This window comes from Cydia fagiglandana, chromosome Z (assembly GCF_963556715.1).
Source record: "Cydia fagiglandana chromosome Z, ilCydFagi1.1, whole genome shotgun sequence".
NCBI classification, from domain to species: Eukaryota; Metazoa; Arthropoda; class Insecta; order Lepidoptera; family Tortricidae; genus Cydia; species Cydia fagiglandana.
Genome location: NC_085959.1, coordinates 17,161,434 through 17,175,218, shown reverse-complemented (window position 1 = coordinate 17,175,218; position 13,785 = coordinate 17,161,434). Strand labels below are relative to the sequence as shown.

General features: G+C 37.9%; 2 protein-coding genes across 2 annotated transcripts in view; one reads left to right on the top strand and one right to left on the bottom strand.

Annotated features, from left to right (window-relative positions):
- The window catches only part of LOC134679113 (uncharacterized), a 29,605-nt gene extending 22,502 nt beyond the window's left edge, over positions 1–7,103 (bottom strand). The window contains exon 1 of the mRNA XM_063537956.1: positions 6,905–7,103. Coding sequence (XP_063394026.1) covers positions 6,905–6,958 — 54 coding nt within the window. The 5' untranslated portion in view covers positions 6,959–7,103. The remainder of the gene's footprint in view (positions 1–6,904) is intronic.
- Positions 7,104–7,479: 376 nt separating this feature from the next.
- LOC134678953 (circadian locomoter output cycles protein kaput) overlaps positions 7,480–13,785 on the top strand; it is a 29,360-nt gene continuing 23,054 nt past the window's right edge. The window contains exons 1-6 of the mRNA XM_063537709.1: positions 7,480–7,931; positions 8,693–8,841; positions 9,574–9,755; positions 9,963–10,080; positions 11,872–11,967; positions 12,413–12,473. Coding sequence (XP_063393779.1) covers positions 7,894–7,931; positions 8,693–8,841; positions 9,574–9,755; positions 9,963–10,080; positions 11,872–11,967; positions 12,413–12,473 — 644 coding nt within the window. The 5' untranslated portion in view covers positions 7,480–7,893. The remainder of the gene's footprint in view (positions 7,932–8,692; positions 8,842–9,573; positions 9,756–9,962; positions 10,081–11,871; positions 11,968–12,412; positions 12,474–13,785) is intronic.

Here is a 13,785-nt window from a genome sequence, read left to right as displayed (position 1 = left end):
TTTTACCCTTTGGGTTCGGAACCCTAAAAACTAGCAGAGTGGGGTGAAATGCAAGTGGTGGATTTTTTCTTTGTACACCGCTTCGGCTTCGGCTCGACCTCGCGCAGCTCCGCTGGTGTATGTTCAATTGCTCAACCTAGCGATAGTCGCAGCATCCACACAGAAACGTTAAGTACCAGTACCCTTATAGTATAGGTATTTACAACCAGTTCTTTTTGTCAAAAAGCCTTGATTAATATTAGTAATTTTGTCATATAGACGGCCGATCTGGCCTAGTGGGTAGCGACCCTGCCTATGAAGCCGATGCATGGTGTCGGGTTCGAATCCCAGCGAGGGCATTTATTTGTGTGATGAACACAGATACGTTTGTGTTTCTGAGTCATGAGTGTTATCTATGTATCTATGTATATACGTATGGTATTTAATTTGTATTTATCTATCTATCTATTTATTTATACGTATGTATATCGTCGCCTCGTGCCCATAGTAACTACAAGCTTTGCTTAATTTGGGGTTAGGTCAACCTGTGTAAGATTGTCCCCAAATAGGTCTTAATTATTATTTATTTTAGCTTGAGCTCGTTATAGTTGCTTTGATTATGATGTAGTTATAGTCGCCTTGATTAGCTATTTGGCGATTGCGCGAAGTACTTACTTAAATCTGTTAATAAAATATTCTTCGAACGGTGATCGATATTTTATCAATGTCGACAATTTTATTGTGTTGGAAGGAAAGTTGAGGTGAATGATTACACGGATTTCTAAGTTCATAGAGTACCGATTGCAAAAAAAGGTACGGAATGAACAAATGACTGATCTAATCTAAGCTCATTTAGTTGTTGAACTAGTAGCTACGAAAAAAAAACTAATTTCAAAATCCCGTTGTAATTACTAATTACATAATACGAGATATTGTGTGTATGTACAATCTCAACTCCGGTGCCGGTATGTACCTATAGCTGTATATGTTTAATAGGGAGTATTATTGCAATGTTCTGCCGCCAGAGTGCAACACTGGTGCACATAGTAAATTATACCTAGGCCTTAAACAGTTTTTGACTAGTTTTCAACTTTTCACTATGACTTTAATGTAAATAAGATATTATTTTATTGGGACAAAAAATTATAACGCGGCCAGCGTCCTGGGAACAATGCCTCAGGCTAATTTAGGGCTAGATTTATGATTTATTATTTTGTTATTTAATATCTGTTTTAATAAATGAAATAGTCCTTGTATAGTCACAAAAATATTAACTAAACAACAATAAAACTAAACTATATGGAATATAAAACTCCCTAGGTCGCTGTCATGTGTTATGGTGCCCAGTAGACTGGCAGCGTTACCTTGTTGGATGGCCAGACTTAGTCTCTGGCCGAAGTAGCTGATGCCAGCCCTCTGGTCACCAGACGCATCTAAGGCGCTCGGAAATTAATGTGCGGCGGTTTGAGTACAGGTGGCCTATCGCGAAATGCGAAAATCGAAATTTCGTTATATGCCTCTCTATCGAATAGACGAGAGTGACAGAGAGGCAGAAACCGAACTTTCGATTTTCGTGTTTCGCGGTAGGCCTTGTGATTGTGCTAGCCCTCTACGCAAAGTTTTGGGTAATATTCCCTATTCGTAAAATAAAAAAATAAAATCTCACATTAGAGTTATTGCCATAACACAATAATCGACATTAACATGTAAGTATCACATATTGATCAAAGAAAACTGCAACTATATCGGTCAATCCATTATTCGCGGATTCCAAGTTGACCTACAGAGTCAGGTTACCATTTTCTTGCTATATATTGGGTACTCTGTGTATCCACAATACAATGTAACTACAACAGACAGATAACTGCAGAGGCAGTGTATTGGATTCACACGGCACTTGTAGGATAATTCAATTTTCAATCGATCAGATCGACGATGATCAGATGACGACCGGTCTGGCCTAGTGGGTAGTGACCCTGCCTGCGAAGCCGATGGTCCTGGGTTCGAATCTCAGTAAGGGCATTTATTTGTATGATGATACAGATATTTGTTCCTGAGTCATGGGTGTTTTCTATGTATTTAAGTATTTGTATATTATATATATCGTTGTCTGAGTACCCACAACACAAGCCTTCTTGAGCTTACTGTGGGACTTACACAATCTGTGTAAGAATGTCCTATAATATTAAAAAAAAAAGATCGCCGTAAGATGCGCAAATCTCGAGAAGCAACTAGAAAAGGGCTAGTGATCTTTAAACTACTAAATTTATTTTTATTCTATAAATTCTAATGCTAGGAGCTCTCTCAATCAAATAACGAACATTTCATCCGTTTAGGCAAAGAGTGCTGGAGCCGAAGCTATGTGAATGATTGACTATTTATTATAAAAGTATACCTAGTCGTCAGATCGTATACCTAAATCGATCTGTACAAACGGTAAACTTATAATCTGGTGAATCGATTTATCACAGTAATCATTAAAATCCAACGAGCAGTTTTGATGAGTTCCCGTTCTTTCCTGCTTGCTTTTTAGTTTACACATGAAATATTATGTAGTTAAAGTGAACTTCAAGTTAAGATCATGTTTATAAGTAATAAGTATAAATTTCGTGTAATATTGCAGTTTATAAACTAAAATAAACTTCAAATTACATATAATCAAACTACTTATATTTTTTTAGTATTATCATTCTCTTATTTTAGAAATTACGGGGGGGGGGGGGCACACACATTTTACCACTTTGGAAGTGTCTCTCGCGCTAACTATTCAGTTTAGAAAAAAATAATATATAGGAACCTCAATATCATTTTTGAAGACCTATCCATATACTCGTACCCCACACGTATGGGTTTGATGAAAAAAAATTTGAGTTTCAGTTCCAAGTATGGGGAACCCCCAAAATTTATTGTTTTTTTTCTATTTTTGTGTGAAAATCTTAATGCGGTTCACAGAATACATCTACTTACCAAGTTTCAAAAGTATAGTAAAGTTCTTATAGTTTCGGAATAAAGTGGCTGTGACATACACGGACAGACAGGCGGACAGACATGACGAATCCATAAGGGTTCCGTTTTTTGCCATTTGGCTATGGAACCCTAAAAATGTAGGTATATTTATACTTTGTGTACTTATTGGGTCTAAATGTGTAACGCTCACTGTATGTCGCATAGAAGAACCCAACACTCGTTTATATATGAAAGAAATTCTAATAAATATCATTAGAAGGCACTGGTTCGTTACATACTTAAACCTGCGTACTCTAGCCAGTAATAACCTAACGCCTTGGCAATGCATTAACCTAATATCGAAATCCTACGATTGTGTCTCTATAATCCAATAATTGATATGGTAATCTCGTAATATGATTAGTGTCGAGGACCAGAATCGCAATTCATATTAGTTCTTGTGTTCCTATAAAATTCTTTATTTTTTCAGATATTTTTGCGCGCTACGTTGTGACGGATAGACGTCTCTAGTTTATAAGCTATTATGTAGGTAGGTAATTACTTTAAATCTGTATTTGAATTTTTCTAGTAACTATTCGATTGACTTTAAATTTCTGATATCTTTAGGTGCACTTTCGTGAATTGCCAGTATGAGCACGTAAAAGTAAACATATGATATGACTAAGGTTCAGTTGCACCAACCACATTTAAAAGACTGATTAACGTCAAACAACAGGGAAGTATGAAATTTCCCGCTTCTGCTGCTGACCGTACATATCATACATATGTCTAAACAATATGAATGTTTGCGCAACTGGGCATTTACATGTTGACAACAATAAGTACTTATACGTAATTATCAAAGTAGGCTGCAGGTAGGTAGCTATGTGAAGCTGTTTACAAGAATATCGTTGTAATGATACCTTCGAACTGGCGGACTGCTGGGTAGTCAGTATTGGTGTAGACTGTAGGATAGGTAGCATTAAAACTTACAGGCAGGTACTTCATTGTTATACTAAGCTTAGGTAGATCTCTGTACCGAGACATGCTGATAGTGGACTTGAGACTTGAGGGGTGATTGGAAGACTAAAACCCTTATACAAATTGTAACCCAAAAGTCCCGCTCTCTGCATATCATTTACTGAAAATTATTAACGGGAAGGCAATGAAAAAAACGCTGCGGAAGAATTCACTACGTTGAAACTTACAGCGTCAACCTTCATAGATTCGCGAGGGAATTCACCCATAACTATGGGTGAGTTATTCAAAATGCACCTACCTGCACGCGATCTTAAGGATGACTCACGCTAGACCGGCCAGAGGCCGGGCCGGTCTAGCGTGAGTCATCCTTTATCCTCATAACGATAAAGCGTTTTTAAGTTAAATTCGACTTCACCCGCTTAACTACTTTTGCTGCTGACTAATAGGTACCTACATTTGTTTTCACAGCCTCAGCACCGATCGAGCTAATCAAACTAATGCAGTTTGAAGAGTTTTTTAGCTTAGCTAGCATAATAATTAATACGTAACTAATACCTACACAAAAATACCTATCTACTAACTTATAGTTCGTTTTTTTTAGCATTAGAAAGAACTCCACAGAAGCAAGCGTGCAGTTTTTATCAGGCTCTTTAATTGTTAATAATTATAGAATTATCTAATGTAGCATGGTCACTACATATAATTTACTTCAAATTATTACCGCTAAAAGTGCCGGATTTGGAACCACAAGCTTACTTCTGCGAAGTTCTTTCTAATGCTAAAAAAACGGACTATAGAGTACAGAGTATGTAAGGTAATGAAATTGACATTCGTAGTCAGCGACACGAATTTACTATAGAAATATTAGAAATACATAGAAACCGGTAACGTCACGTCGCTTTATCACTAACAAATGCTGTAAGGCCAACAGGCTTTGTCAATCTTAACAATTAAATTAAACTCTGCTATGTTGCCACCGTAGCCGTCTCAAACGTCTCCATGACACTGGCAGCGTTGCGCCATCATATTGCCAAGAATATTTGTTGGACCAGGTACGATCGGGAGGTCGGAGTAAATATCGGGGGTGACAATCGCAAACCCTATCTCTTAGTCGCCGACCTAATTCCCACACAAACTCCTTAGCCTCGGCACCCCAAAGGTCCTGCAGTCTCCACCGCAACAATGGGAACATGGGCTGAGACCAAAGCCCTGCGAACTACTTCATTTATCGCGCGGTGACGCGTAAAACGCCCAGCGCACCTCTGACAACTAAGGCCATGGTGACTCGTCCTAATGATTTGGAACTGAAGTTGGAAGTTAAGAACAAAGAGTAAGCAGGTAAGTACTCGTACGTACGCTTGGTCCTCATTTTATTCGGTTACCTTCAGCTATGGCAAACATAAGTCTGGCCAGGCCAGACCTGATGCATTATGTAACATGCAGGACCTATGCAGCACGATTCTGTCTGCGACTTCTGCATCGAAACAAGCGTGTAATCGCCGCCGCCGTGCTTTTCAGCACGTAGGTACCTACGCATCTGGTGTTTGAATTGGGCTTTGGGTAATCGTATACTATAATAATTAATTATACCTTGTCGGATCTGTCATAGCATAGCCTTTCAACAGTAAAATATCCTAATGATTACTTACTGAGTTGTGCGTCATTCCAGCGGATCCAGGATTTTAATTGGGAGGGGCTTGAATTGCGTGGAGAAGGCCTTGCACCCAATGTGGGTAGGTCTAAAAATTTTATGATAGGACTTATGTGATTTCGAGAGGGGGGGGGGTGAGAGGGCTTGAACCCTGCTCTCCCCGCCCCCTTAAATCCGCTACTGCGTCATTTCATACCTACATAAAAAATAAACAACAATACATGTACCCGAGCAAAAATAGGCTATTTTAGGCTACTAAGGGCTGAATGACGCTGGAATAAGTGGTTATCGAAAAAAACGCTTACAAATATCGAGGTTATACTATGCACTTTTGCGCTATACGTACCAATACCTATTCCTTCTGCCTTGCCACGCTGCCACTGTGAAAAATGTTCACAGGGGCTGTAGGTTTAGGTACAGTCAAGGTATTAAATATAGATACGGACAAAGTGGCAAAAATATGTTACCTATAGGTACATTAAGGCAGTGTGTACGTATTTTTGGCATTTTGTTCGTGTGCTGTACAGTCAGCAATAGTATTCACTTAGCACCTTTGCATAAAAACTTCTACGCATGGGCGGTACCTTTTCTCTGCTGCCTGTACCTAATTTCTAATATAGCATATGGGAACTAGGTAATTCTATCTTATGGAGCTTGTACGTACATTTCAAGACATTATTAACATTTTTGTCGGCTATTAAGCATGTAGGTAAATACCTATATCTGTTCCAAAAGGTAAGACGACCAAAATACTATATTTTCTTAGTTTCTTTACTCATATCTATAAGTTACGATACGCAAAAGCAATATGTTACATAATGCACTAATTACGCAATTGTATATATTTGGGTGTTTTTTCAAGTTCGCTCACTAGTTGCGCTTCAGGCGTCTACCGATTATTTATGTTTACACCAACACCATACTGTTTACCACACGACTCGCACGCCGCTTCGCTTCGCGGTGGAGCCGGCCCCGCCGACCTACCATGGTTAAACTCTTCTTTATTCTTCACTATATGTACAATTGTACATTTTAATAATCAATAGCAATTAGTTAAAACGTTCACCACAATAATTTGAAAACGATATGACCTACAATTTTGAAACGGTTAATAACGGTCATTCGATGCCGGCGGCTCGATTAAATCATCCCTAAGCTTGAATCCTTACATAATTTTCTTACGTAATAACCAGGTGGCGAGGATATCGTTCTTTTATAGTTCATCAGGAGCCTAATACCACTTACAATTACGTAACATTATTCTATAACGTAAAAATGATCTTGTACAACTATACCAATTCGTCGAGATTTCAGGTGACTTTAAAGTAAAACTATTTACTATGTTACCTCGGTTGTAGTAGACGACAACGGCATTACAAGCTCGCTAACCGGAGGCCACATGGTATAAACTCCGCTTTTGTTTGGGTAATCAGGATGTTTAAAAAACTGCTAATCTGAAACTATTTATAGATGTACACAACCACGTACTGCCGGACACTTATCAGAACTGACTGACGGTGACGAATAAGATGGTGGGAAATTGAAGGAAGGAGAAAATTGGAGGGGGCACAAAAATAAAGCTGTCAATGTCAAATGAATCATAGACAATTTAAGGCGAAGTTGTAAAGTGATTTAATAAACGTAAAGGTTAAAATGTTAAAATCGAAGAGAAATGCATAAAACTTAAATAATTCAAATATAAGCGTGGTTGTAAGTGTGCTGTAATTGTGCCTCTCCAAACGTCACCATTAATTGTTAGCGATTTGCAATGCATACATTGCGGCATTTGATTTGTTGCACCGTTTGTAGAAGCGTTAAGACGTCTGCAAGGTCCTTTAGAAAAGAAAATAAAAAAATATCATGTGTTGTACTATGTCTATGGATGGTTTTCTTCCAATCTTCCATACAACATGAAAGATCATTCCTAGGTACTACTATTAGGTACTTTAGTCGTGTTGAAAATATTTATCGTATTGTGAATATACTGTGTAATTATAAACGTTTACTTGTTTTCAAAATAGTTGCTGTGACAGCTATTGACCTCCGATTGTTTAACTAGTTTGGTTTCTATAACTAGCTGGCAGTGATAAAATTATATGTCTACAGTGATACGCATGCAGGATTTTGAATACGGTGGTCATTATTAAAATACCTATTTTCTACAGAATCAGACGCTTCTATATATTATAATTGTCGTGTTATATCAGTTACCGCGATGTGATCGAAACCCAGCCGATGACGACAACATATGCACACTACATCTTCATCGTAGTTAGTGCGATGTTGTAAATTGTGTTATATTTTGATTAGTTGCCCTGCCGCATACCATTAGCAAAATGGAAGACGACGGAGATGATAAAGATGACTCCAAAAGGTAAGTTTATTGTTGCATGTTACAAACACTAAAATTGTCCTAGGTCAATTTATATTAAGACAAACATCTTACTGGCAAATGAAAAAATTGTGTAAGCATGTAGATAAATCACAGAAATATTTTATTTATAATAGAAACATTTAATTATCTGATAATCACACTCACATTGTTTATGTGCGAGTAATGTAAACTTATAAACAATGTGACTATCAGATAATGTTACTTCCCTTTTATATTAGATTTAATTTGCCCTACAAATAGTTGACTGTCTGCTAAACTATTAAATCTGGCAGACCCTGTAATGTAGCATTTTCAATGTGGGGTATGTAATCGGCAAGGGGTTTACCGTTGATTGTACCATGTTAGCAACAAGACCAGAATTTGACAGATAATTGGTAACTATTGCACATAAAAAAAGTGATTTAAGAAAATGCTGGACACAAAAAGTTTCCAGGACATTTACTAGGGGTATGAGCATAAATTGGGGTTTTTGGTGCAGGAATGATTTTGTGTATTCATAAGTTTGTCTATTGCAAAATAATTACAAAACTATGAATTAAAAATAGGTAATTAGTTCCAAATGTGCTTATTAATGTTAAAATAGTGTTGGTTTCTACATTCTTTTTGACTTACTGTTACTTACTGTAACTTAGTGTTAAACATTCCCGCACCAAAAACCCTGATATTATAAGTTTGAGATAACCTGCTCTAATGTATAAAACTTAAATCAAAGTACATGACTTGGCCTGTTAACATTGTAGGAGGACTAGGAACATGAGTGAGAAGAAAAGGCGAGACCAGTTTAATCTCCTAGTCAATGAACTGAGCAGTATGGTGTCTTCAAATAATCGGAAGATGGACAAATCTACAGTTTTAAAATCAACTATATCATTTCTGAAAAACCACAATGGTAAGTTATGTAATTGGCATGGGGTTATGTTTTTAGGGTTCCATACCCAAAGGGTAAAACGGGACCCAATTACTAAGACTCCGCTGTCCGTCCGTCTGTCGCCAGGCTGTATCTAATGAAACGTGATAGCTAGAGAGTTGAAATTTTCACAGATAATGCATTTCTGTTGCCGCTATAACACAAATACTAAAAAGTACGGAACCCTTGGTGGGCGAGTCCGACTCGCATTTGTCCGGTTTTTTATTATGCTATTGTCCTTCAAACAACCATAGTTTTTGGATGACCTATTATGTAGTTGCCTTAACATGGTCTCTTGTATTTTATAAAGAGGATACCAATACAGATCAGAATTAACATAATCAGTCATATTCAATAACATGAATACTTAATAGACTAATAGTATTATAAATGAATATTTAAATTAAGTTAAACCAATTTAAATAAAGTTTTATATGGAAATAGTCCTGAAGTTTGAATCATAAGATATGTGTATATTAGTTTTTACCATGGAAATCGTCAATATATGCAGAGAAAGTCATGGGTCAAGCTAAGAATATACCAATGAACTATAAATGCCATCAGGCGGGCCTTATGATTGTTTGCCACCAATGTAGTATAAACAATGTGATACTTTTTTTTTAAACTACTTTAGATAATTTTGTTTTTGCTAAAGTTTATTTTTCCTTACATCTTTTGGTTCCATGTATCTCATGATTATCATATTTCTTTTAGAAATAACAGTTAGATCAAGAGTCCATGACGTACAGGAAGACTGGAAACCAGCATTTTTGTCAAATGAAGAATTTACATATTTAGTTTTGGAAGCACTGGAGGGCTTTGTGATGGTCCTCTCTGCTAGCGGCCATGTTTATTATGTATCGGAGAGCATAACATCGTTACTGGGCCACAATATGGTAAGATGAATGTTTTTATTTTACATAAATATTTTCATTTAAGGCTCCGTCACACAGGCGCGTTATGCGGGCGGCGCGTCTGCGGGGCGCGCCGCTTTTACATATAAAACGCTCACGCCGCGCTCACGGCCCGCCCGGAAAATGCGGCTGTGTGACCGAACTTTAACATAGCTTCAGGAAATAATTAAAAACATGTTTAAATTGCAGAGTGATGTGGTGAACAAAAGCATCTTTGATTTTGCTTTTGAGGATGATCACCCAAACTTGTACAATATACTTCAGGGTCCCGGTACAGCAGTAGACACAATACGAAGAGGAAACCAAGGTAAAAACAAATACTTTATTAATAATTTTAATATATATCTGAACAGTTTGCTATAAAATTTCTGCTCCTGAAAATTAAGTATCTTTTGCCACACTAATATTTTCATTTTGCAATGAAAAAGAAATGTGCTAAGCTGTTGCTAAGGCCTTTTTGTGAAGGTTGATTGTATTATTTAAAGTGCAATGCGTCTATTCATAAGCATTACAATAATAAATTGACAAACCACATCCATTTTTGTAACCTTTAATAGAACTTAACAAATAATTATATTTAATTAACCACTGTGACTGCCTGTGCAAATAAAAAAATAATGTATGTTATTATGTTTGAAAATGGAAGTTCTGCGATGTAAAGAACTGTATTTTATCACTTGTTGATAGATTTTAAGGTTGTTATTTAGAACATTGACTTCCTATGCGTGTTTTTGCTCTGCTGCTAAGCTGTTGCTATCCTGTAACGTTTATATTAAAACAGAGACGCTTTCTACATTGATTGACTCGCCTGTTGCTATCTCTATTTATATTAGCAAATGTGGCTACGTCTATGGTTTTGCGAAATATGAGCGAAATGCGAATGCAAATGTGATTGTTTTCATTTGCTTGCCTTGCCATGTCTGAATAATAATGACCTTTATCCACATAGGCCTATTCTAGTATTTACATTTCGGTATTTGCATAATGTCCCGTGGCGCACATAACATTAATTTTTAAAGGAGGCGATTGTTCCGCATACGGTTGGCGCTCAATGTTTCGAAACAGGTGCTTTTTTGAGGGTTCCGTACTGAACTAGAGAACTATCCTTTAATTAATACTTTCGTCATGTCCGTATGTCAGTCTGTCCGTCGTTGTGGCCGATAAAGTGGTAAAATAAAAACTCCTGCACGTAAAGTGGAGATGAAGTGTTTTTTTTCTCTTCATATTTTAACTTTTGAAACCTTCCTAATATATTTTACCCGACTACGGAAAGTGTTGTCATCAATTTAGAAGGCTGATAGTCTATACAGTATGTACCTATGCCATTCCATGTAAGTTTGTAGCGTCAAAATTATGAAACCGATTATGTATCGTGAATGGGGTACGTGTCAGAAAGTAACGTATACCCCTTATTCCGTTATACTTAGTATGATATCTGTTGGTTTACGCTTGGCTTTTGTTGAGGGAAACCAAAGCGTGGCATAAATGTGAACTTCCCAAAATAAATTTTTACAAAATGACGTCGATGATTTGTCTTGTACGAAATAACAAATAAATCCCAAGCTACACACACAGCAATAGCGAACAACCCATACTTGTATGTACTGCGATCTGTTTTTAATCTGAGCTGCTAGTTATTATAGTGATATGTCGTATTCTTACCAAGTTTCTCATCGGTATTCCTAGCACAGGGCGCGACTGTATCTCACCCGCGAGGTGGACTACCCGCTATGGCGAGATACTGTTGCACCAATCCTGTGCTAGCCCGGCTGGTCGTTGCCATAACATTGATGCATTATTTTATCCTTAATAATCAATTGTCAGGCAACTGGTAAATTCAATTCAGGAAAGTTAGTTTTATGTTTATATAAGAAAATATAAACGTCGCTTATTTGATGACGTTTATAAGTTTCCCTATCATGCCATCAAAGTAGTGTAAAGGGTCTATTGAGGTGGGAATAAAGATCAAAACTAAATCTCCGTAATATTGATAAGTAGAGAGATTCGGCATGAAGTCCGCAATATACATTGTTTCGTTATGGTGCAATAAATGTTGAGGTAATATAAGTTTTTCAACAAACAGTGTGTTGTATTTTAGATAACGAGATACGGTTCCAGTGTCACCTGAGACGCGGCACTTTGGACTTCAGAGACGAAAGCACGTACGAACTGGTAGAGTTCAGCGGACACTTTCGTGAGTATAATCAATACACATTGGTACATTTCTGTAGATGTTAGATGGTTGGTGGATGGATGGTCCAAAACCGCGGTGTACATTCGCGTGCGAGCCACGAGCCGAGCCGCGAGCCTAGCCACGAGACGCGAGTGTAAGCAGTAGGCTCGTGGCTCGTTTCGAGGCTCGGATCGCGTGCAGAAGCGGTTTTTTGGGCAAGAGCCGCACGAGTCAGACAGGCTTGCGCGGGACGCGCGTTTGCATCGCGTTTGGCTGTCATTCTGTTACAATATACATATTTTAAGTCCATAATAGCTCGACATGTTTTACTCCGTATCGAGGAGCTCATCGGGAGCTCGCGTCGGCTCGCAACGTGAGTGACCCGACCCGTTTTTAATATACCTACATATTAATAAATCGTCCACTTTGATAACTTTTACTTAATCTAATGTGTTTCACTTTTAAGGTACAAACACAGAGCCGCTAGATAATGAAGACTTTCCTTATAGAGCCGATCACGAATCCAGGTAAAATAAGCATAATTTAATACTAGATCACTTGGGATGCTTGCCCGGAGTTGGGCGGTTGTCCGAGCGGCTAGGGGGCTCCGGCGAGAGCGGCACGCGAAAGTTTAACCGCTTTTAAACCGGGCTGCGCGGGCGCTTCATTTCTCCGCCCGCGCCGGCCACTCGCTACCATTTGTAATTTTATTAACTGAGTAAATAGATGTACAAGTCCTTTATTTTACTATGTTTACTGCGTTGTTATAGGTGAGTCCTTGATCTAACTTGTTAAAGTTCTATGTTTGTAATTATTATTCGGTACTGAATGCGAAAAAAAATCCAAAAGATCTTATCTGGGTACCTATACCATAAAAGGGACAATATTTTATTTAATTCTTTTTTGAAGTCAGGATTGTATTATCTTAAAGGACTTTATAAATTGTTAAGAAATCTTAGAAAGTACTCGCCCGGAACGAAAAAGTTTTACGTTAGGTAGTAACTCCACTCGAATCGAAACGTGAGACTGAAGTCACGGGACTTCAGTCGTACACAAAATAAACGTGATCTAAATTTTACTGTGGACTTAAGTAAAGTTCAAGAAATCAGCGCGTGTTATTTAAGTGAACCGCCTTTGGCGGTAGATGTGTCGTCGACCTTGGTTCTTTTGCAGAAACGACGGCGTAAACAAAGTTGGGCCGTACAAGGGGGGCAGGGTACACCCATACAAACTAATACAAAGGACTCGAGAAATAGTGTGGGCTGAAACTATTTTATTTCTTATTCGGTGTCGCTAAAAAACAATTTCTCCCTTTGAGGGACTTTGGTAGTAAATCGAGTTATGGGGTGATTTTCACCTGAGTTAAACACTCTATTTTTAATTTCGAATTTACTATGCTCATAGTACATGCAAATACATGTGTATTTTACAAAACATGGCAAAGTTATTTATGGAATCAGGAGTTAAATAACAGAATAGAAATTATACCACAAATCCAGTTAGAACTAAGTTTCTTTTGCTAGTCGAAAGAGAAATGTACATGGGAAGTATACGCCAGAAATGTATCGCCTTCAGCCCGCCTCACAGATAACAAAGATCAACTGTATGGTGACCGCAAGTTATCTTATATGTTCCGTCTTTCATTTATTGGTTACCTGTGCTGAGTAGCATTCAGTGGCGGATTTGCAGTTTTTGCCGCCCTAGATCCCAGGCCCTGTAGCCGCCCCTTTCAAGGCACCCATAATATTGAATACATTTTGAGTTATTTCTTGTTACCATCAGCGAATTTGTTGTCATATTTTGCCGGCCCTAAATATCTTGCCGCCATAGGTCCGGGCC